Source organism: Pimephales promelas, chromosome 9 (assembly GCF_988280905.1).
Source record: "Pimephales promelas chromosome 9, fPimPro1.hap1.1, whole genome shotgun sequence".
In the NCBI taxonomy this organism is placed as follows: Eukaryota; Metazoa; Chordata; class Actinopteri; order Cypriniformes; family Leuciscidae; genus Pimephales; species Pimephales promelas.
In genome coordinates, this window is record NC_142777.1 from 29,741,893 (window position 1) to 29,767,482 (window position 25,590).

General features: G+C 38.5%; 2 protein-coding genes across 2 annotated transcripts in view; one reads left to right on the forward strand and one right to left on the reverse strand.

Moving 5' to 3' along the window:
* The window catches only part of macrod1 (mono-ADP ribosylhydrolase 1), a 56,485-nt gene that overhangs the window by 25,017 nt on the left and 5,878 nt on the right, over nucleotides 1-25,590 (reverse strand). The gene's annotated exons all lie outside the window — the stretch shown is intronic.
* On the forward strand, nucleotides 1,534-23,669 carry flrt1b (fibronectin leucine rich transmembrane protein 1b). The gene is made up of 3 exons (XM_039648804.2): nucleotides 1,534-1,718; nucleotides 13,537-13,977; nucleotides 18,947-23,669. The coding sequence occupies exon 3, from the start codon at nucleotides 19,081-19,083 to the stop codon at nucleotides 21,226-21,228; it is 2,148 nt and encodes a 715-aa protein (XP_039504738.1). The 5' UTR covers nucleotides 1,534-1,718; nucleotides 13,537-13,977; nucleotides 18,947-19,080; the 3' UTR covers nucleotides 21,229-23,669.

Below are 25,590 nucleotides of genomic sequence, written 5' to 3' on the forward strand. Positions count from 1 at the left end.
CGATTCTAGCATTTTCTACTTAAAGCTACAACATAAAAAACCCACATCAAAGATCAAATTAGCACAGAATTGCTGCCCGAGAACACGTCAAGGATCAGCCTAAGTTTCCCATGCATCGTGAAAAGCTGATGTTTTGTAAGGTGCTGTTGCAAGTTGTGCAAATCTAGTTCAGAGAAAAATCAAATCAAATGCACCTTTTATCACAGTGCATCTTTAGCCCCGTTGTATATACTTTAATTTCCCCAAACTGATTGCTCACTAAAAAAACCCACAGTCATCATATTTTTAGGCCAATTCAAGTTTGATTTTGACTTGGCAAAGTGATGATAGTCTTCCCATTGACCCAATCATTTTATTAATTTAGACTGATTTATCACGTGAGCCATTCATAGCCGATCATAACAAATCACATCCAAGCATGATGCAGGCATTGCGTCCTCTCACGTGACTTTCCCCCATTTATTCTCAATTAACCCTCACCAATCCACCGCATTCTTTAGGGGGTCAGTTAAAACTCAATGGGCTCAGGGGAGGCAAGAGAGATGCTGCGTCCCACTGTAACTTTATTTTACCTGCTGGTGTCGTTTGTGGACAGTGTTACTTTAGAAAAACTAGTGATTTATACACTTTAGGTTTTAATGACATATTTTGCAATATTTGCATAGTTTAATTTTTGTAATATGGATAATTTTCTCATCCTATTTTTTGAAGAGGCACTGCCTCCCTTGCCTCCTCCTTGGAGAAAACGCCCCTGAAATATACTCATAGCCTATGGTATAGGAGTCATACACAACACAATCAAGTGTGGTGGTACAAAAAAAAGTAATGGTCAAGTGTTTGGAACGGAAGTTTGTGTTTCTGAAATAGCCTGCCACCAGGGAGAGAGGGAGAAACCATGCAGTGAGAGAGAGAGACGTTGTGTGTATGTCTGAACAGATGTCCTTAATGTCTGACACTCCAGAACCCTGCAGACACCTTGGCTTGTGTCCTCAAACACATTCATAAACATGCACTGTATATTACACACATCCTCTCAAGATAGCTTCATAAACATTTACTTCATTTAATGTGCAGGCCAGGGCTACAATAAAATGCAAGTCAAAGTCAACTCACAGTTCAGTGCGCTGATAGCTCAGGACATGCACACTGCCTCACAGTCACATGCAGTCCGAGAGGGAGGCCCTAACAGCAAACTGCATGCCATGCATTAACATTTAATATGACATAACCACAAAAAACAACACTGATAATGCAGTACACTACAATCATATTATGGTGAATCAATTCGCAATGAAAAGGTAAACATTTTCATTGAGTAATAACATCCTTTATATATAGTCCACTACAAAGATAGGTGTTTTGTTCGTAAAGTGTTTATGTCCATGTTAAAATCGGTTGAAATCCGTTACTCCGCTAGGAGATAAACGGGGTGGAGTGGCGCGAAAGAGAGAAGCGAGAGGCGCATCGCTCTGAGTGACAGGAGAGAGAGAGAGAGAGAGAGAGAGAGAGAGAGAGAGAGAGAGAGAGAGAGAGAGAGAGAGAGAGAGAGAGATTCTGAGCGCGCGCGACGGTCACAGTCTCACTGACTTAAGATTGAGACGGCTAAAACATAGGAACGGGGAAATCCAAACCCATTTAAAAAACACACGATATAGAAAAGAAGAAAATAAACATTTCAGAATTAAATCGTGGGAAAGATGCCGTTTACCCAGACTGAGGTATGTTGCTCTAAACACTTCTTCATATTAGCTACTTGTTACCAACGGTCAGTCTGAGTGAGGCGCCTGAGGTGTTTATTCTCTGCCTGGTCTGCTAAACTCTCTATTCGACTGAAAGGAGGAATAAATAAATATGTTTAAGCGCTGCTTTGAGAAAACTGATATATTCTGGCTGAATGCGTAGCTCTTTCGTTTGTCTTTCATTTGTTGAAAGCGCCTGTTTAATCAGTCTGAGGTGGCAGTCACATAGGATTTAAATGCAGGCGCTTAGAATTAAGATCTAGGATTGCGACTCTAACTCGTTCATTTTAATGACCTGTTATTAAAGGCGTGTGTATAGTCCCTAAATGCGATTGTTTGCTCATGATGCCTATTTAAATACTGGTAGCTCAACAATTTGGTGAAAATTTGCATTTGTTTTTATACTTTCAAACCTGGTGCAGACAGGAGTGCATGCGTTTTTGCAATGTAGCCTAACGTTATTCCGTCTCATAATCTAGCGATTATGAAAGAGTGTACAATGCGAACGGACGATATAGCAACCGTCTAATAGCCTTTAATTTGATATTAAATTACACTTATGACACAGGTTACAGACATGTGCATGTAATGTGATTTAAACTGAAGCACACAATTCGTATTTTTATAGTGGTTGTAAACTTGATGCTTGAGTTATGACTTTAAATGAATGTTCACAGTACAGTTCTCCTTTTCACCTCTATTTAGTCTTTCAATAAGGTACATCTTTGTAAGGAAAGAAAGAAAGAAAGAAAGAAAGAAAGAAAGAAAGAAAGAAAGAAAGAAAGAAAGAAAGAAAGAATTGCAGTTTTTGGTTGCATATTATTTATCAAAGCCAAAGGCACTCCTCTATAAATCTTCAGGGAAATCAATCAGTGAAGAGTGAGAGCGTGTGTGTGTGTGTTAACATGGTGGCGACCCTTCTATATTTTATCATATTTCCTTATTTCTCATCTTTTTTTCTTGCACTGTTGGTAACAGCCAGGAAAGAGTGGGGGTTTTATAGAGACACCAGCCTGTGTTCATATCCATGCCAAAACAGTGGGGCCAGTATGTAGCAAACACACTTTACACTGCATGAAAGAAGTACAGCAAGGCCTGCATCATGCACACACACACATACGATACCCTTCAAACACAAGCCCAGCTATACCCCAAACTCATTTTAACCATGATTACCACCAACTACTCTTACATGTTTTATTTCACACAAGCAGCTTTGAGCTATATGCATTATTTTATTGCTTAAAATATTCTATACAAAAAAAGAAAGATTTGTGCCCATCTTGTGGTCACAAAAACTCTACATGAACAACATCAATAGTGAGACATTTGGGATTAGCACAGTACTTCAGACACAACTCAACTCACACAGCAGATTACACAGATTTAGAGAACATCAACTCTAACACAGATTAAGATGGTGGTCAAATGCAGATGCAGAGCTTTGAGAAAAGAGAGCAAAGGGCTGAGAGCAACACAGCTCAGAAAGAGAAATTTAATCTTAAAACAAAATAAACAAAACAAACAAAAATGTGATAATCGTTAATCATTACATTTAAAGACAAACCCGCAAGACATCTTCAGAATGAAGATCTTTCTAATGAAATCTGAGAGCGTTCTGTCCCTCCATTGACAGCCTACGCAACTACCACTTTCAAGCCCCAGGAATGTACTAAAAAAATTATTACATTATGAAAACATTGTAGCAACTTATAAATGTAATCGATTCATTTCCATCCTTTTTTTAATCAGCAGTATTTAAGTGACTTGAAGTGACTTGTGAAGGCCAAATATAATCCATACTCGGGATATGTTCTCTGTATTTAACCCATTCAAGTTAGTGCACACATTAGGAGTAGGGAGTAGTGAACACACACACACACTGCAAATAGTGGGTACACCCCCGGAGCAGTGGGCTGCCATTTTTGCTGTGGCGCCTGCCGCCCAGGGAGCAATTGGGGGTTAGGTGCCTTGCTCAAGGGCACCAGTCATTCCCTGCCAGTCATTTTGAGAATCTTGTAAACTGAATCTGAACGTAATAAAAATATTATAATAATTATAATTGCATGAATATTTAAATCTTAGATTTAGATTTGGATTTAGATAAATACCTTATACTAATACTATTTTTTATGTTTTAAAAGCTATTACAATTATATGACAATGCAATACATTTTTTCATACTTCTCATAATGTAAAAAATATTACATTATGAGCTCAAGATTTTAAGTTTTGAGAAATTATTACATTAAATAATAATGTCACATTACATTATGTGCATTTTTTACATTATGAGTTGCTACAACATCATTAAAATAATCCATGTGACACGAAGAAGTGATAATGAGTCCTTTGTTTGCAAAAAAAGAAAAATGTGTGTGACATTGTCACAAAGACTGTGTTGTAAGAGCATACATGAACACGACGATGAAGAAAAAAGTAATCTTTAATAAATCCACAAGGCAGGTAAATCCAAACAGAGAGAACGGCTTTCAACACAGGCGCACATAAACGAGACTCGACAACAATGAACAGGAACTTAAGTATGCATGCAAACTGAAAAACAAAGTCCAAATGGTTTTTGACTGTGACAGACATGACCAAGTATGGAAACTAGTGCTGTCAAACGATTCAAATATTTAATCGCGATTAATCGCATTAATGTCATAGTAAACTCGCAATAATCACACATTTTTATTTATTCTAAATGTCTCTTGATTTCTTTTTGTCCCATTATTTTTTTTCTCATTTTAATGCTCTTATTAACATGGGAAATTGGCTTTGTGCAAATGTTTCTTTTTTTTTTATTGAAAACAACATTGGCATATACTGTGTTCAATTTCACACTAACATTCTCACTTGGAGCAAATAATCTCTCACATTGTAACACTGGCCATCAATAAAAGGGTAAAAGAAATACTGACGAGGTCCTGATATTGATGAGGGGGCGGAGAATTCGCATCAGCTGTGAGTGTGCTAGGCTATCAAGTGGCATTTCAGACTGGACGTGCTACGATGATGATAGCTCAGTTCACAGTGACAAAACACACGGATCACTTTGGTCTTGTGAATGGAACCATTTGGCAACTTTTTAGAAGTAAACTTTCCCTTCAGAATCTTATTGGCATCCAACTCAAAACGTGACATTAAAGTTCTATTTGGCCAGCTCGCAAGCTCAAACAAGTGTGTGTAGCGTGCCTGTTGTTTTGTCGCTTTGGTCGACGAAGCAACAAAATGTCCTCACAAGCCATTAAAATGAATGGGTTTCATAGCGCCGCGGTGGTATTAAGAATTTAAAAAATGGTAGCTGTGTAGTGTCAACAATCCATCAGCCGGAAGTTGAAGCCTCGCGGGAGCCGCCATTGTAGCAGAACTTCACCTGCTGTTAGCATTCCATTGACTTTGACAGCGAATAACTTTACATCTGAGGCGTCCAAAGAATTGATTTGTCCACTATTTTTTTCTAAAAAAGACAACAATGTATAAAAGGCTCCATTACTTTGTATCTTACGTTACGGCCCTGTGGAAGCCGTTTTTTTGTTTGTTGTAAAAATAGGCTAATGATTGCATCATAACCATGCAACTTTCTATCGCACAATAGAGACATCACCGTATAGACGGGAGGAGAAGCTCGCAGGCAATCTTTTAATGTCTATGAGGCAATCAGGGAGACATGGAGGCATAAAGTCAAGGGAGAAGCCCATAGATAGAGAGTCCATAAAAGCAACGGGACAAAATATTTCAACAACGTTTTTGGGGAATTAGGTGATTCAGATTTGTCTTGGCACAGCTAATAGAAGATTTACAACTGTCAATCCAACACTATCTCACGACCAATTCGTACGAATTCGACGCATGATTAAAAAGTGGCTAATTCGTACTAATTCGTACGACCTCACTCGTACTAATTCGTACGATTTGTCTTAACCCACGTGATGGTTAAGTTTAGGGGCGGGGTAAGGGGTAGGTCATTCGTACGAATTCACACGAATTGGCCAATTCGTAAAATATGTACGATTTAGCAAAATCGTATTAATTCGTACGAGTGAGGTCGTATGAATTGTTACGAATTAGCCACTTTTTAATCATTCGTCGAATTCGTACGACTTGGTCGTGAGATCGGGTTGGTCAATCTGTCGTCAAGCTCAGTTTGAGCGTGTGTAGTCGCTCAGACAACAGGCAGGAAGTGCAATAATCAGGCTTCAGTCTTCTCCGATGAAATCAATGGGGTCGCTGTGTCCATTTCTTTTATGGGTGTCAATAGAAAGCTCTCAGATTTCATTAAAAAGATCTTTATTTGTGTTCCAAAGATGAACGAAATAAATAATATTTTAGGCTGAACTAACTCTTTAAGAATAAAGAAATTCTATATATTTGAAGGTGTAGTGATTTTTGTTTTTGTTTTCACTGATTTTATTTGCATTGGCAGATCTCTAGAGAGCAGCTTTATTTCATAATTCACAGTTGGGCCTGTGAGATTGGCGTGTGTGTCAGTGGGGTCATTGCAGTGGGTGCATTATAAAAACACCGCTCTACAGATTACAATAGAGAATAAAGCTGCTTCACACATGACTGCTTTTCTACACATCTTTAAATATGTCAGAGAAAAAATGCTAACAGATGGCTATATATTGAAGTCATCACTGTCAGCACCTACAGTCAAAAGACTGTTAGAAGTAGCAGAAAACGTAGTGCACAAACAGATTAATAAATATACACACAATGAGCCTTCTATACACTCCGGATTATTACAGCTAGTTCACTATAAATTATTGACTATAACCTTTGTTTCTAATTAATTGTTTTGTCATAGCATCTAATGTATTCTGCACACACAATAGAATAAAGGAAGTAGAGGAAGTGGGATAGTTGAGTGGTTTGAGGCTGGCAGACAGACTGAGCATTTCATGATCTAACTATCCCCACTGTTGCTAGAGCAACTCGATATTGGGGAACAGAAAGGTTTTTTTTTGTTATTGTTTGTAGTACAAAATGGCAAACAAATAACACCTTGCCACATTCTTCTTGTTCCATGAATGGAACATTCATTCACTCAGCTTTTTGGTATACGGTGTTCTAGTGTTCAATCAATATTAAAGTACTTCTAAAACTACAATAATAGTGTGAGCTCATGTTTTTCTGGCAGCTGTAATAATCTCACACTTGATTTCCCAGACACCATAGCATTATCAAACACAGTAAGCTGGAGCTTTTACCTTGTCAACAACGCAGTTACAAAATGTACATAGATGTTTTTGAAAATTATCAGACTCAGTTGAACAGGATCTCTCTACATTTTCTGGTAAGAATGGTTCTGTTCAATAACCCTGTAACTTAATCTTACTTGCATTTAGCTGTGGGTAAAAGGACCATCATTGTGACAAATTAATGATGAGTTATTTTATTTCATGTTTATATATATATATATATATATATATGATTATTAGAAACACCTGTTAAATTTCTCAATGCAATTATCTAATCAACCAATCACATGGCATTTGCTTCATTTGCTACAGTATTACCCATCCTCTGATGGCTACTTCCAGCAGGATAATGCACCATGTCACAAAGCTTGAATAATTTCAAATTGGTTTCTTGAACACGACAATTCACTGTATAAAGATGGCCCCCACAGCCACCAGATCCCAACCCAATAGCACATCTTTGTGGAACGGGAGCTTCGTGCCCTGGATGTGCATCCCACAAATCTCCTGTGGGATCAACTGCAAGATGCTATCCTATCAATATGGGCCAACATTTTTTTAAAGAACATGCATATGCATATATTTTTTTGCTGGAAATAAAATTTACCAAAATTGTACATACCAATGAAATGCCACAATTCTTTAAATTTCCACAATTCCTCTCTTTTCACCAATTTAGATACAAACAACTCTTCTACCTCAATACCTTTAATTATGGGCAACGATGAACAAAACATGACAAACACATCACTACAACAATTCTCTTTCCTTTTTTTCATTCATTGAGCACTTCTATTTCCTACTCCATGAAAGTGAGTGTTTGCACAACATCAATGAAAATCAAACCACTTCTGGAAAATCTGAGAAAGCTGAACAAGGTTATGACACCAATACTCTTCTTTTAAACCACTTACTCTAATCTTATAAAATACTCCAGCTGAATCATAATTTGTAAGTTATTGATTCATTGTATATTACAGTAAGAAGATTGATGCACAGCTTCAGATAGCTCTCTTAGTAATGTCCTTTTTAAGGGCGGAAATGCAGACAGACTTGTCTTGCTCTCTTGGAGGGGGAACAGCACCCACACAACAATGAGTGTTTTGTCTTATCCTCTGCCAGGCCAGGGTTGTCATAGACACAGGACCTACGTCAGAGTCATTTATTAATCAATGTGGCCGTTTTGGTCGTTGACACAAAGTAATTTTTTATTTCGTCTGAATCAAACGCTCTTCTGTTAGACATAGAACTCTAGATGTGCCTCGCCTGCCATGAACCAGTCAAGAAAAGATAGCGTTGTCTGAAAGAAAGTATGATAGAGGAGATTGTGTCTGGGGCAGGCAGAGTTTATAGGTAAAATGGGTCTCGAAGAGTTGCCTGTATAGCTCTAGAATCGATGAAATGGAGGCGATATGAATAAAGTGAATGTGAACTAGATCTGAAAGAGGCCCGGAACAGATGGATTTTATTATTTCATACAAAAAAACAGCTGCAAGCTCTGAACTAGGCTTTGATAATGCAACTAGATTTGTGCTGCTATTTTTTTTTTTAATTAATAAAAAAGTGTGAGTACGAACATACAAAAGAACTTGCATTATGTCAAAACTGACAAAGCATGCATATAGGCTGAAAGTCTAAACCCTGCAGCCTTCATTGACATAGCTTATCAAACACATGCTTGTTAAATCATTACAGCTCATTTATAATGTACATGCAGAGAGACCCATTCAAGCAGAGCTACAACTTTTTATATTTGTGCTCCGTTATTTAAAGTGATGTGTAGTGTGGGAAGAACGCAAAATACATTCACGTGTTCGTGCACAGCATGGTGCCTTGCAGTTTGGCTCTAAATGAGCTATAAAAAAACAAACAAATGCACAGGCCTCCCATAGGAAGCCAAACAGCGCTCAGCTTAGTAGAGATTGCTTCTGAACATGGTTCGTTTCACTCTCCGTTCTGTGTGTGGGGTTTGTCGAACATGTGGGCAACTTTGTTCACTGACCTAAATTCATAAAAAAAAGTGCCACTTTTTATTCAGCCCACAGTGAGGGCTGTTTATTATGAAATGTAGCTCTTTCCTGTTATGCGAAATGCTGATAATAGAAATTTACCCATATTAAGTCAAGCCTAGACAAACCTAATTATTTTTATTCCTGTGTGCACGCTCTGATTTTGAGTGTTTGATGTTCATAAGCACTGGCTGAGGGACAGCAAGAGGTATGTTTGGTTGTTTATATGTAATTTTGTGTGTGTGTGTGCGCTTGAAAACAGAGAGAAAGTGAGCACTGAAGTCTTCAGCACTTAAATTGTCTGCTTATTTCCAGGGACTGCATCATTTACAAAGTAACTGGGAGCATTAGAAAGAGAAGAAAAGGGCAAAAGAGAAATATGTCTGAAATAGTAATCCAAGGGAGGAATATAATTTGAGAGAGACAAAGAGCTAGTTGAAATGCATCACCAGAAAGTGATTTACGTATATGTCAGTGTTCATGTACAATTCTAATAAAAGCCCATCTTATCCAGCTGGAAGGGTAGGGTAATATTGGCTCAAAAATATTGGGATCACAAATGGAAAGGGAAATGGGAAAACAAAATAAATGTAAACAAATTAGAAGACAAGTGAAGAAAGGAAAATGACTGGAAGTGGTGACAGTGATATATGGCTGTCATATATTTACAACATTGATGAGATACACACCTCAAGAAAAGTAAACATAATATAAGACAATATTAGAAATGTGACAGCAATAACAACATTGTGCCTTCAAAGAATAATAGGAGGATGAATTTGAAAGAGGAAAAATAAACGAAAAGATTGGTGGAATAATTACCTGTTCATAAGGGACGTGAGAAAGAGAGGAAACATGAGATGTGGAATTTAGAGAGAGGATGAAGTAGCAGAAATGATTTCAGTAGTAAAATACTGCATAAAATGTAATGGTCTGTATTTATAATAGTCAGATATTTCTAAAATAAAAGAGAGAGAATTTGAACCACAGTCACAGACAGTGATGTTATCCCTGGAAATGTCTAAATGTATTTAATCAACGAGGTGACATACCATTTAATTTTCTTTATTCAGACAACAATGAAAAGCACACAAAATACAAGAGTATATTTCACAACAAACCAAACACCAACGCTCTTTTAAACCTCAGGGTCAAGAACATTAATTCTAGTCCATTAAAATGATTTTATAGGAGATGGCTTCTTAGTACACAATTTTATAGACAGAAGAGATGTGCAGCTAGCACTGTCGGAGTTATGAGGGGTAGGGTTTCATTCGCATGTTGCAGGTGCAGATGCACAACTCCAAATGCATTTGACTCCGTCTTTCATGATCAACAGAAAGTAAATAAAGCTAATTCATTCTCCACTTTCTGTAGGCTTTCAAATCAATTCATCTATCTTCTTTGTAACTTATGAATTACAGTACCGCCATTCATGACATCAAACACAAAGAAAGGTAAAGAATATTGAATATTGCGGCATGTCACTCAAAATACATCAAATTAAGATGATCAGAGAATTTTTATGTCACATAGAAAACCCCATAACATAATTATAAGGATAAATGCCTTGTCAAACGTACACTCTTTGTCCTTGTATCCCAGTCATACTTTGCCTATAATGCAATCAGCCTTAAGACTAAATTATGCTTGTATGCATTTATAAATACCAGTAAGCTTTGATGTGTTTTTGTTACGCATACATTCAAGAGTTCTGTGTTACTTCAATGCATTAGACCTCACTCTCTCTCTCTCTCTCTCTCTCTCTCACCCTGTGCCACTTTAGTGCATCTTTATCACATTCACAAGCCACTGGCTCTGTTCAGTGCACAAACACTGAATATAATAAGGACATAAATCAGTATAGGCATTTATGCATTAATGGTTCACAGATTACAGTAAATGCACTGGTGAACATCCAAGAGGATGGGAGCCAAAAGAGAGAAGAGAAGGGAAGCGCACAGGAATAATACAGGAAAATGGGGATATGGGAAAAACAAGGTGCATCCCCCTCTCTGCTCATCCACGCATCCGTCACACTTAGCCCTCATCTCTGCTTCTCCCTCTCATTGCTCCTGGTTGTTCATGCTAAAAGGCTGCAGTGTGTGGGTGTGTGTTGAGAGGCTGGTCACATCCCTGTGTCTCCTGCCACTTTCACTCCCGTTGCTGAATTACCCCTGATTACCTTTAGCTAATTATCATTAGATCTTAGAGAGTGAAATACACACGCACACACATATTACTACTCAGCTCTGCAGAGCCACTGGCAGTTAAAGATCTGAGATATCACTGGACTGCAGAAAAAAAAAATGAAACAGAGAGAGATAGAACGTTACCTAGGCACATCTCATCAAGGTGTTTGTACTCCACTGTCAAAACATTTCTGTGTAGCAATTATATATATTTTTTCTTTTCTTCACTGAATAGTACGTAATTACAAAGAGTAGACTGAGCAATAAATTAGTTCACTTTCTGAAAAGAAGTTTTAAGGGCGTCATTATCCGAAGATAGATCAGTCGTTTCATGAATGTGACAATTGTAGAATTTTCTAGAGAGCACTTACAATTCTACAACGCAGAGTTGCATTGACGAAACCTGCACTGTGGACTATCACTACAACAGTGTAGCCTGGAGGCCTACAGAACTAGTTTCAGAGGCATGTGCTGATATGGGAACTGAAAAATATCCTGACACACAAGTATGCCCTCCAGCCAATGCTCTGCTATTAGGGCGTCTATCTTCGTATCCCCAATGAAAACCACATACACACATACAGACACTGTTCAGTAAAATACCACAATTCCTGAGGGCCCTACTGTGCACCAATCATGTCATATTAACTGAGTTTACTGCTCTTATGTGCAAGGGACCAGACAGTAACACAAAGCTCTCCAGTTGTTTACACTGTTAGCCAGCCAATACAACAACAACATTGTTCATCAGTGCTTGTTGTGAATTAATAATGAACTGGATTTGCTGGGGAGTAATTATTTCATGATGTACTTGAGTAATATTTTATGACAAAGCTGTGTGAGGAACAAGATAGACCATTAAGATTTCATGCTCCTTCATGATCCTAAGACAAAGCCCAGTGAGTCTCAGTGTGTCAGTGCTCTGAATGTGTGTCGTGGATACTAGGCATGACAGTCATTTCTGCCACCAAATTTGAATCCAATAGGTTCATCAATCTTCCTTCTTTCCTTTACTCGTCCATCTGCCACTCTCTCCCTTTTCCATTCTTTCTCCCTCGCTCAGTAAATGCGAAATTGAAAGGCAGAGATGGGTACTGTAGGTTACATGCACAGGATGGCAAAAATGCTTAGCATGGACACAAACGCATATATATATGCAGCGACACACTCACCCACAAACGTGCATGGGCATACAAAGCGAAGCAAAGATGCATCACAATTCTAATAACTTTAAAAATGGAGGACATCTGTACCATTAGCAATATTAACAGGCCCGGAGCATTGGAACTGCACAACCCTACTCCAGGTGAACATTATTACTGTCCATTTTCAGCATTTACTCAAGTACGTCGGGGGATGGAGGTCAGTGCGAGCATGACAGCGGCACTGATATAACCTCTTATCATCTACCATCATAATCTCTTCCCTAATGTGACTGCCCCATTATACCGTACGAGAGACCGAGTGGCAGGGTGAGAAAGGTGACGAGAGAAGGGCAGCGGGCTGTGTATTTGTCTGGTTTTATTCCCGCTAGACATTTGAATAGCCCTTACGCTTTTTTCACCATCTACGAGCATTGATTGGCGGAAAATCCCCAATACGTTTATTGATTTTAATTAGCCATCTTTGTCCTTATTACTCCTCATTCTGCTCAATTCCCTTTACATTAGCTGTGTGCCTTGGAAATGCTCCCTGTCTCCTCTCACACGCGGTACTATGGGCCTCCACTGATCCATCTTCAGGCTGCTACGTCCACATGGTGCATTATATTTCTGCAATAATGTTTTTGATCACTCCCAATCTCTGACTGGACCATGAAAAAGCAATTAGACTGGGAGTCAGTGGGACCCAGAGGAGACTTTAAACACCACAAACACAAATCAACCACGTCAGGCCAAGGAATTTAAACCGATTCAGCACACCACGATACAAAGAGAGTCAGTTGCTGGTTCAGAGGCTTAGTCCCAAAGCAGCAGTTCTAGTAAACATAAACAACAAACACTCACAGTGGAAATCTAAACATGAAAATTATGCATAATTTAAAAAAACTGTCTCAGAAATCCCTTTACCTAATATAGATTATTAAGTTGAAAAAGACACCCATCATTTGTTGCCCTTCCTCAGTCTTGTCAACAGTGTGACCCAGTTTGCAACAATACGTGATTCGATTTTTCCGTTTTTGGTCCTGGCTATGGCTTAAAGCAGCCTGTAAAAGAGATTTTCCACTTAATTCTGCACACTGAACTTGACTTCACTATTTTCAGAGTAGATATTCTTTGAAATAGTTCTTTTTAGGTCAAGCCAAGTTTAAAGATAAAATGACCCACTGTGAATATTAAAGTCTTTCCTGTCCTGGTCCTCTAATTCACTGAAAATGTTTTCTTCACAGGTAGTACGGTGTCAAAGATGAGGGGTTGCAACATCCCAGACATCCATCTATTCTCATTCAAAAAAACAATATCAACATGATGTCAACTTTGATGGACACACTGCAACTTGAATACACATCATCGGCTCGGATATTCTCTTGGTGTACAGAAGTGATGAAAATTTTGGCTGTTTCTATTGATTGACACTGGAAACAATTCCCAGGGTTTTTCTGGTTGACGTTATGCTTATTTCAGTGCCTACAATTTATAGGAATCCAACAAATAAAGGGCTGCAATTTTCATTGATCAGTTCATTGAAGTTAAAGGACATAAAGGATCAAGAAGAAAGACCTTGAGCACTATCAGTTTCCTATCTTAAATCAAGAGGACGAGTCAACCACCGCTCAAACACTGATTGTTCAGATACCAACCAAAGGACAATGTGGGATACCCGCTAGATGGTAAGAAAAGTTATTTTTGTAAAAACTAGCCAACTTAAAAATGATTGGAATTCTTGAATGCCTACATACTGTGGGATGAATTTAGTGTCAAAATGAATGATTAACACATGCAAGCACAAATATCAATGAACTTGATTAATGTTGCAGAAATGTTTTTCCATCCACAACTAAATGTTTTTCCAGTGTGTGCAAAATTCAAAATTGAATGAATGTGTTGCAATTTGTACAAATAGAGACTTTTTCTTTTGTATTAGTGTATCATAATTTGAGCATGCAACAAAGAAGATGTGCATGTGTGGATCAGGTAACGCGTGCATTCATTGATGTCTTTTCTGAGTCAATCTCATTTGATTTATTTGGATTTTGAGACTTTCTTTTCACGGTTTTTAAGCATTTCACAACCCACACACAAACAACTACAAATGAATAAACCTGGTGCTAGTTATTAATGTGTGCACAACTACCCATCTATTTGACAAATTCGCAAATGTGCGTCACTACATTTAAACTAATACAGTACAACTTGTGTGTGCAAAATCCAGAATCACGTGAATGTGCAGCATTTTGTACAAATAGACACAGTTGTTAATTCAAAACCTCGATTTTGTATTAATGTAGCTCAGAATTTGCACATGCAACAAGTAAGATCTGCTATTGAGGAGATGGTAGAGTCAGAGTTTTGCACAAACAGAATGAGAATATGGATTCATCATGCCTTGTTACCACTGTGCAGGTTGGTGGTGGTGGTGTAATGGTGTGGGGGATGTTTTCTTGGCACGCTTTAGCCCCCTTAGTGCCAATTGGGCATCATTTAAATGCCACGGCCTACCTGAGCATCGTTTTTGACCATATCCATCCCTTTATGGCCACCGTGTACCCATCCTCTGATGGCTACTTCCAGCAGGATAATGCACCATGTCACAAAGCTCGAATCATTTCAAATTGGTTTCTTGAACATGAAAATGAGTTTACTGTACTAAAATGGCCCCCACAGTCACCAGATCTCAACCCAATAAAAAGCACCTTCAATTTTGCCCTATTTAAATAGTTACATGAGTAGTGTAACTCGACCAAGAATGGTCACACAAAATAAACTTTGCGCTTTTCTAAGCGTGTAAAGTGGATAACTATAATGTATGGCAGAATACCACAGCAAGTGCTTGGGAGCACTTCGACTCGGCGCATATATATCTATGGACTCGGCGCAGTAATATCATCACTTGTGAAAAATCCTCTCCCACTCCGGAGTGATGATATTGAGCCGAGTCCATAGATATATAGTCAAAGTGCTCCCAAGCACTTGCTGTGGTATTCCGCCATACATTATAGTTATCCAATTTACACGCTTAAGAAAAGCGCAACGTTTTATTTTGTGTCACCATTCTTGGTCGAGTTACACTATTCATGTAACTGTATTTAAATAGGGAAAATGTGGAGGTGCTTGGTCGCTTCTCTGCTTGTATCCTATTGAATGAACTGGGCTAGTTAAGTGCTATCAAAGTGTCTCGCGCACCAGAGCGAGTGCACGCACTGAGACGAGAGAGGTATGTATTAACTCGCCTTAGTTAAGGGAATAACAGTTTAATATGAAAAAACGGTGGAGTATCCCTTTAATGTGAGTGAATGCACAAATGAATGCACAAATTCTGAGCTACATTAATACAAAATCGAGGTGTCTATTTGTACAAAATGCTGCACATTCACGTGAGTCTGGATTTTGCACACACAAGTTGTACTGTATTAGTTTAAATGTAGTGATGCACAGTTGTGAATTTGTCAAATAGATGGGTAGTTGTGCACACATTAATAACTAGCACCAGGTTTATTCATTTGTAGTCTGAGTGTGGGTTGTGAAATGCTTAAAAACCATGAAAAGGAAGTCTCAAAATCCAAATGAATCAAATGAGATTGACTCAGAAAAGACATCAATGAATGCACACGTGTCAACTGATCCACACATGCACATCTTCTTTGTTGCATGCACAAATTATGATACACTAATACAAAAGAAAGCCTCTATTTGTACAAATTGCAACACATTCATTTAATTTTGAATTTTGCACACGGAAGTTGAAAGGCATTTGGTTGTGGATAGTAAAACATTTCTGCAACATTAATTGAAGTTTATTGACATTTGTGCTTGCACATGTAAACCATTTTGATACTATATTCAACACATAACATCCTGTCCTAATACAATATGAAATGTGTAATGAGCTGTGTGGCTGGATAAAAAAATAAAATTGTCCATCAGAAATATATCTTTCTATATTGTCAACAGAATTGAAGTAGAAACTAAAAAGGAAAGGAAATAAAGACTCAAGAGAAGGATCAGTTTTAGACAGAATGAAAATGCAGGATTGACACAGGAGGATCAGCAGGATATACAGAAAAGAAAAAAAAAACAGTACGATTAAAGAAGTGTATAAGAAGAGATTATAAGAGATTAGAGATGCACAGTGGGCGGTTACAGAGATGGCCGGGATGAAAACCTTCTTCAGAGCAGAAAAACATTTGAGTGAAGAATAGAGAAACAGACTAGAGATGCAGAACAGAGGGAAAGTAAAGGTAACCTGCCTACATACAAATGTTTCAAACTGTGTAGAAGGCTAGACACAGAGCTTCTCGCAGTCACTCTGCCATCTAAAGGCAAACTCACAAGTTGTTTTACACATCAACTTCTCAGGGCTTAAAAACTAAAATAATCAATTTGTTCATCAGTATTTTTGCATTCCTTCTGTAACATTAATGTTCCAAAAACAGTTTGATTAGAAATCAAAAGAGCCCTATAGTCGGAGCATCTCTATAGTCAAGTTATTTTTTACCAAAGGCGTTACTTTACATACAAATCAGAAAACCACACTATAAAACCCCATTGGAAAATCTGAAAGAAACCAGCACCAATTTGTCTTCCAGTTTCTGACATCATACTCATCATTCTATTATCATACTTGCACCATTCTATTAACTGGTTAATCTCGATTGCAAATAAGCGTTTCTTTTCAGAACTATTTTTTTTTCTCTGTGTCCTCAAGCTTCCACCCCTCTTTGTGAAAATACACTGTCAGGGCTAAGAGACTGCTGATTTTTTTATTTCTAAAAATACCCAAATGTATACACACTGGGAGAGCCATTAAATATGACATTTAAATTGCTCCCATTTTCATGCAGCCTGCCTCATTTAAAAAGAGAGACGGACTTGAAAAGGAGTGACAACAATGATGTCTGATTATTAAAAAAATACCATATTTTTTGCTAATTGTTTCCTTAGAATGTTAGAAATGTTGTCTGAAATCATAACAAACAAGATGAAAGTGTTTCCAATAAAATGGGATCATTTCCACAAACAAGCTTCCAATATTAGCTAAGCTCTATTGGTCAGTTTAGCATGGGTACTACAGTTTAAGGGTTTGTTTTGCATGTAGTTGCTGCCTAAGGTAACAACGTTTGTAACCAAGAGACAGCCAACCATTTCCCATCTGGCCTGGCCTGCAACACAAACAACCTTGAGTCCAATCCCATAGGATGGAAGGCAGCAAAAAGAATGAAGCCCCAGCACAGAGTCATACCAAACCTTCACACACAAATACTGGATTACTGACACAAGTATGTTAATGTCTCAAAATTGTTAACAAAGAATATTTCTTAAATTCCTTTACAAAGAGAAAATGTGTAACAAGTTGGAAATTCTCAATGATGCTTTCAAAACTAATCACACATCATCAATAGCAATTTTTGATTAAAAAATCATCCTTGATGTCGAGACAGATAACATTTATATTGGTGGCACATAATCAATCAATTTGTTAAAAAAATTGGATGTACAAGATCAATGAATGTAAATATATTTAGTGTAAATGCAAGTACTGACCCGGAATGAACATGATTTTTCTGTGCAGGGGCCATTCTTATTGATAAACCCTGATGCAAAAACGTATTGTGATTTAAAAACTATATCTGGCTGTTTTTGTTGTTTTTTGTCACAATAATGCTGAATGTAAACTTTTTTACTTTGATACATTTGATAAAGCTGTCCCCTTAGGTCTTTATCAAATGTATCAAAGTAAAAAGTATAATTCTATATGTTGAATTATTATTTTTTTTAAATTTGCCGCTAAATTGCAAATATTCTTTGCCTTCCTTCTCCTATTTAACATTGATAAGAGTCACAGAGAAGGCTTGAAGAGAATACATACACAGGAAATTCACAATCCCCGGCCATCTAGTCAATGATTGGTTAAACAGAGTGAAATCTCTGTTGGGTATTCCATGTAGTCTCTCTGAATAATTCATGCTATTTTGAAAACAATAACAACCAAGAAACAGCATCCATTATGCATGTCAATTTGTTGTAAACGTCTGTGGTTTTTCATCTAAATCTCAATTGCAAATCAGACCGAAAATGAGAGCTCTATCTGACCCTTCCGTGAACTTTCCAAAAATTGAGCTAAAATTGAACTAGTGATTTATTCAAAAACTGTTCCTTGTACCATTTGAATTGAAATTATGACTTAAGGTCAATCCAGGAATAAACCTGTAATTGTTTTTTCCAGAAATTCAAATGTCAATCACATTATAATACAAGTTCAGAACGACCACCTCAACACCTACCATTCTCAGTGTATAATGTAGTAATCTCAAAGTTACATTCAACTCTTTCCACACTACTTTTATGCTCAACCTCAATCCATTTACCTTTTTCTTACAGTCCTTTTTTATTTTAATGTTTCTGTCTAATGCTTCCTATCTGTCAGTCGCTCTGCCAAGGTTATCTAAAAAGTCTTTCAGCTTGACAGATTTTCTTTGCACTTGCTTACTAACCTCTTACCACTTTGCAATGTTTTTCAAATTTAAGCAGATATCCTGTAAAAGTCAGCACACTGTATAACATAAGTGGGCATAATTGCATTGAACTCTAAACCAAATGTAACCTCTTTTTTTTTTTTTTACTTTTCAATATTTCCCACAGGGCTTGTGATTGGAAGCAAAGAAGGACAAGAAATACCTGCGCTTACCCAACTACAGTGACAGACCAAGAATATTGACTTGAGGCATTGGGTTAAACTAAGTCTGCAGAGAGAGTGGGGTACATTGCCTGGAATTATGGCCACAGAGAGCCTTGTTGAACTCCGCGATTGGTTGTTCCTACTTCTTCTATGCCTGACATTATTGGTTGAAGTTCTCGAGTTTGCAGCAGCAACTGCTGCCGCTGCAGAGGCAGCTCTCGGGGAGGCGGAGCTTCAGGGAGACGTGCCATGCCCCTCAGCTTGCAGGTGTGATGATGGGTTCATTTACTGCAATGACCGTGGCTTGAGCATCATTCCTCCATTACCATTAACGGCAGCTGTGCTATATCTCCAAAACAACCGCATAGACAATGCTGGGCTACCAACATCTTTAGAGCGAAGACTGACTGTGAGAGTAGTTTACCTTTATGATAATGAACTTGATGATTTCCCAACACATCTGCCCCCATCACTACGGGAACTTCACCTACAGGACAATAATATACGAACTTTACCCCGCTCCGCTCTTGCACGGCTCCCCCTGCTAGAGAAGCTTCACATGGATGACAATTCAGTTTCAACCGTAAGTATAGAAGACAAAGCATTCGCCAACAATCCGAGGCTGCGTCTTCTTTTTTTGTCACGGAACCACCTCTCAAGTATACCATCAGGACTGCCTGCATCACTTGAGGAACTCCGACTAGACGACAATCGGATTTCAACTATTCCGACGCATGCATTTCGAGGTCTCTCGTCTCTAAGACGTCTCTTCCTCGATGGAAATCTGCTGGCAAATCAACGAATTGCAGATGACACATTCTCACGGCTGTCTAATCTCACAGAGCTTTCTCTGGTTCGTAACTCGCTCCAGGCACCACCATTAAACCTTCCAAGTATGCATCTCCTTCGCCTCTATCTACAGGACAATGCAATAGCCCACATGCCACGCGGCTCCCTGGATGGCATGCGAAGACTACAGAAACTGGACCTATCAGGTAACAACTTAACGACTCTTCCGAGGGGATTATTCAAGGATCTAGACAGCCTTTCACAATTACTTGTCCGAGGAAATCCCTGGTACTGTGGCTGTAACCTCCGCTGGCTTCATGACTGGTTGCATGAGCGAGGTTCATCAGTGACTGTGAGAGGTTTAACTTGCCATGGACCAGAGAGACTGAGAGGCATGGTACTAAGGGACCTTACCAGTCAATTAGAAGACTGTGAGATCAGTGTAGATACTGCAGGAGGAGTGGTTGGAAATGATGGAGCAAAAAAAGAGAAAGGTTATTTTCCAACACAGCCCCCAGTTACAACAACCCCTCCACTTCCACAAGGATCTCTCTTTACCCTCAGATCCAGACGACCAGGACACAAGTATTCTGATATGGGCCAGGACAGTCTTGGAGGCGGAAATGGGGTTACTGATAAATTGTTGCTAATCAGTGTAAAACCTCTCACACCAGAGACAGTCCACATTACTTGGCAGGCTGCACAGCCAGTTCCCTCTTTCAGACTTTCCTGGTTGCGACTAGGCAACAGTCCTGCAATGGGGTCAATCACAGAAACACTTGTGCCAGGGGACCGCCGTGAGTATTTACTTACGCAACTACAACCCCAGTCAAGTTATATAATCTGCTTGGTGCCTCTCTCTGGAAATGATGGTAAAAGAACCTCTTTCACGGCAACTGGTGGGTTAAACATAAACACAAACTCAGAGCATGAGCCTCCAGCTTGTGCCAAAACAGAGACAGATCCCCTAGAGCAGCCTATTTTAGACCAGGACAGTGATCGGGGAAATGACCAACTGTCAGCGCTACCACTTGCTGGAATTATTGGAGGTGCAACAGCATTGGTGTCTTTGTTCTTAATTTTTGGCATCTTCTGCTGGTATGGACACCGTGCAGGGTACCTTGCACCAGGTGATCACTCTATATACGGTAGAGATGTAGTTGGATCAAGAGGTGCCAGCAAACATTACGATGACTATGTTGAGTCTGGAACCATAAAAGACACGTCCATCTTAGAAATCAGGGCTCACGGCTTTCAAATGACACCAATGTCTGCCCAACAGCCTTTGCAGCCCAAGGCAAAAGTTGAGGATATGACATACATCCATACTATCTTTCCCTCTAATAATGCAACTCTATATAGGAGCACCCTGAACCACACAGGAAATCCAGGCTATGGAACAAATCGAGGATACAGAGAAGGGGGAATACCAGACATAGATTATTCATACACGTGATAGCCTTTTTTTATAACCCACTGCCTATTCTGTTTCTTTCTTTAGGTAAAGCAGTTGGGTGAGGGTTTCTTTTCCCTAGGTTCTAAAGTAGGGGTGTGCCGATTCTAAGGGGACCATCTTTCCCCATTCATCACACACAAAATGTTTTTACTGGGTAGAAGATTTCAAATAGATTTGAAATGAAAATATTTATATTTAAAATGTCAGTTTTCATATACCATTGGAGAATTGGACATTACAAGAAAAAAAAATTATTCACTGTTCAAAATCAGGAGTTAAAGGAGTAAGTTCACCCAAAAATGATAAATCTGTTATTAAGTACTCACCCCCATGTCGTTCCAAACCCGTAAGACCTTCGTTCATTATTGGAACACAAATTAAGATATTTTTGATGAAAGCCGATGGCTCAGGAGGGGCTCGATTGACGGCTATTTAATTAACATTTTGAAGGCCCAGAAAGGCAGGAAAGACATTGTTAAAATAGACCATGTGACTACAATGGTTTAACCTCGATGTTACGAAGCGACGAGAATACATTTTGTGCAAGTATTCTCGTCGCTTCATATAATTAAGGCTGACCCATTGTAGTCACATAACCTATTTAAAAAAAAAAAATTCTTACCTTTTTTCTGGGCCTTCAAAGTGTTAAAGCGATACTTCAGGATTTAGCATTAAGCTTTGTATTCGTAGACAAAGGTTTGTTTTAAACCTGTAGTATTTTCAAAATACCATGCTTTCTACCCTCATATCCTCGTGAGACGAGAGATTTATGTATTTTTTGTCTGGAAAAAATCCTCAGATGACGCAAAAAAACCTCATTTGTTTGTGTTCCAAAGATGTACGAAGGTCTTACGGGTTTGGAACAACATGAGGGTAAGTAATTAATGAAAGAATTTACATTTTTGGGTGAACTATTCTTTTAAAAAGCTATATGGACAGTGTGCTGCAGACACTGATGCGAAACATTAACATAGTTACGTAAAAATTTTCAGATTGGAACACCCATTCTGAATGAAGCAGGTTTTCTTTCGGCACACCCCTATTCCAAAGTACCCTTTGTGCCTCCTTTAGTCTGGTTTCAAAACATTGTTCTTAATGGGCAAAAAGCCCTCTGGAACATGCGTAAAATACCTATAATAGTCAGAAAGTGCCAGGGATACCACTCTTGGTGTTGATGTTATCCAATATTCAGATGATAATTGAAGCTGTTTTTGCATCTTAGGGTTAGTATGACGATGATGATGTTGACATCTGGGAACAGGTTCATTTAGATATAGTTTTGCTACCTGGACTTTACTGTGTATATATGCACTGGGGGAACTGATGCCTTTCCGTTCTGGGGATACTGATGAAAAAAACAAACAAAAAAAATCTTTTGGGGGAGTGTTATTCAAATTCTGATTCTCCGTTCTCTCTCCCTCCTTTTATGGGCTTTTCCTTTATTCTCTCTATTTCTTTTGCACGCAGCACGAGGACTTTGTTCCCAACCCAGGGAGCTGACAGTGGTGATAATAGTTTTGACAATGAAAGACCTCAAATTGCTTCTGGGTTTCTTTTCTTTTAATGAGAGTGAGAAAAATGGGGTAGGAGGAGACAAAAGGAAAGTGAGGGAAGGAGATGAAGGCACAGCAAAAAAAGGTTTCATGTTCACAAAAAAATAAGACACTGAAAAAGTGGATATCTTATGTCTGAGAAAAGAAAAAAATAAAATTTTATCAGTAGTTTCACCTGCTCAACAAAAAACAACCACATTTAAATTATGATGGAAGATATGACATTAAAATCTGAGGTAATTTAATCTAAATAGAAAGAGGCACGACAATCATGAAAGGGGGCAACCCTAATTGATAAATGAACCCAAACTGACAGGCTGACACAGATAACACAGTCAATTTAGCATGTAAAAAAAGTAAACTAAAGGGCAAGGCTTGTTGATACAGAACACACTAGAGAATATCGTGGCGACTAAATCTATTAAAGTAGATGACAAATGATCGGACAACATTGACACATGTCAGCTCATTACAGTCTTTGTGTGTGTAACGCTGAGGTGCAGGAAAAACAGAAATCAGGGATTAATAAAATATGTAACACTGTGAACCTCTGCATCTCGTGTGTGGGCTAAGAAAGAAGAGAGAGAACAAAGGTCTTTAACTGATTAAAGACAATCCACTTTTTTTCCACACTTTGACTTTGTGTGACTTAAACGCAGCATTAGCCGGGAGAGTAGAAAGGTAGGAACACTAAAAGGATATGCGTACCGGATCTGCAATTTTCCAGCCTTTTCTGATGCATTTTAAATGTGAACTATTCAAAAAAGTAGTACATGTAAATCACTTCTTTCTCTCATTATAGATATGGAATACCATCATGATGAATAGTAAATAAAGCTTGTTATCTTTTTCATTTATATATGTGTCATTAAAAGTTGTGATGAAACACTTTGTTGATGTGTACGCAGTTAATAGAAATAAATGATCTATATACGTTCTATCATAATACATAATCTATCCAAGCAAAAAAATGTTTGCCCAGTCCTTTAAAATAATAACGAATGCACCCATCTATTCTCTTCTCACCCAATCGTTCATGTGTGAGGCATAACCCCCTTTGTCAGTTCCCTAAGGGTCTGATGAATTTGAACAATTTAGAGAAAATCTCCATGGTGGCATTGATAGGCATATCTGGCACAGGCTCATCCTCTGGAAGAGTGAATAAAGAAAAGAGTAGCCAATTGCATAATGTCTGTTTAAGCGCAAGCATGCCTCCAATCTGGATAGTGTGGTAATGCCTGTGTAAGCAATGCAGAGATCAATATAATGAGGGGGGGGGGGCTTTAAGCACAAGCTCTTCAAAATCTTAATGTGTTCGTAAAAGAACTGCCATGTCCTCAGTGTGTTTTCTCCGACAGTGTAAAGTTCAATTAGTTATTTGCATCTGTTCCCCAACCCAGTTCTCAAATGAATGTAATTCTAGATAATTGGAAAACAGCACCTTCTTCCATAGCGATTTACGATTCACAGCAACATCAAATTATTGAGTGTTATTAAGCATATGACTGCCAAAGAGGCAGTGTAGACATTGACATATGGAAGAAGGCACAGATGTGGCATCCATAACGAACCTTAAAGTAGCTTTTGCCGCTCAAATCAGCAGTTAAAAGGCCAACTTGACAATACCCAACAATTATCTTGAGAGTTTGACAAGTACCAATTACTGGTAAATCCAAGAAGCTACACCTATAAGGACTTCAACAGTGCCTCTCACATTGCACCTAACGCAACCAAACGGAGAATTACAATTACTGCAAGCAATTGCACCAATCCAAACAGCAGGCAGAAACTCTCAGAAGTCGTCCCTGATGAACCACATGCCTCTTTACCCTGCATTTACTACATTGGGTCAATTAAGCTAATTAGACCAGAGAGGAGACCAACAAATTCACATTCCTTCATTGGAGCTAAAGTGGCGATTGATTGTGAGAGAATGGTATGAGGTGGGAGGCTTTTAACGAGGGCTGAAATAATTGCTAAGGGGCTGCCATTCTGCAAACGTGCTCAGATTTTTTTTTTAATCCTAAATCATTCATTCAAAATCCTAAATCGTATCATTAAAGGTTCAGTAACTGAAAGATGATTCCAAAGCCTCAGGCATCAAACAGAATTCTATCACGGCGGCACTACGTTTGGGAATTTCCGGACACTCTAACTGTATCTGAACAGTTATATTCTCATTCATTGTTCACATAAATGCTTACATCTTTTTTTTTTCCAAATTGCCTCAGTTTTCAACAAAACAAACTAAATTGGTTAAAACGCTGCATAAAAAAGCTATTGCACTAAAATGAAATTTTCTAAGCGACGCAGACGGAATGAATTTATTAGGGTTGTGTGTGTGACAACCATTTCTCTCCAACAAGCTTGGTTTCCAATTAGCAACAATGTGGCATATGCTGAGAGATGTGAGATTTCTCAGTGTGAACTCATTTTAAATTCGCCTACGCTGGTGAGAGGGGTCTGAACCACCAGCTAAGGATGCTGAGCTTCATTTGCAACAGATAACAGATTTAATGGCTTATGCTCTTTGACAAATAAGCTGCATTTTCAGACCTATTTAGAGATGTCTACACATTTTACATACGCCTGTGTGGCGCTATCCACACTCCCTGCCAAAGCTGTGTGAATATCACAAGCTTTCTGTGAAAGGAAGACATATCCGTGTGAATTATGCATTCCGTTTTACAGTGAAGTCTAAAACTGCGCAGGCAGAAATGCAGCATTACTCCCTTCATTCTTATCCTCTTTCTGTGGGGCTATTTTTCTGGCTTAGGGTAAAGATTGAGTTCTGTACAACACATCTTGG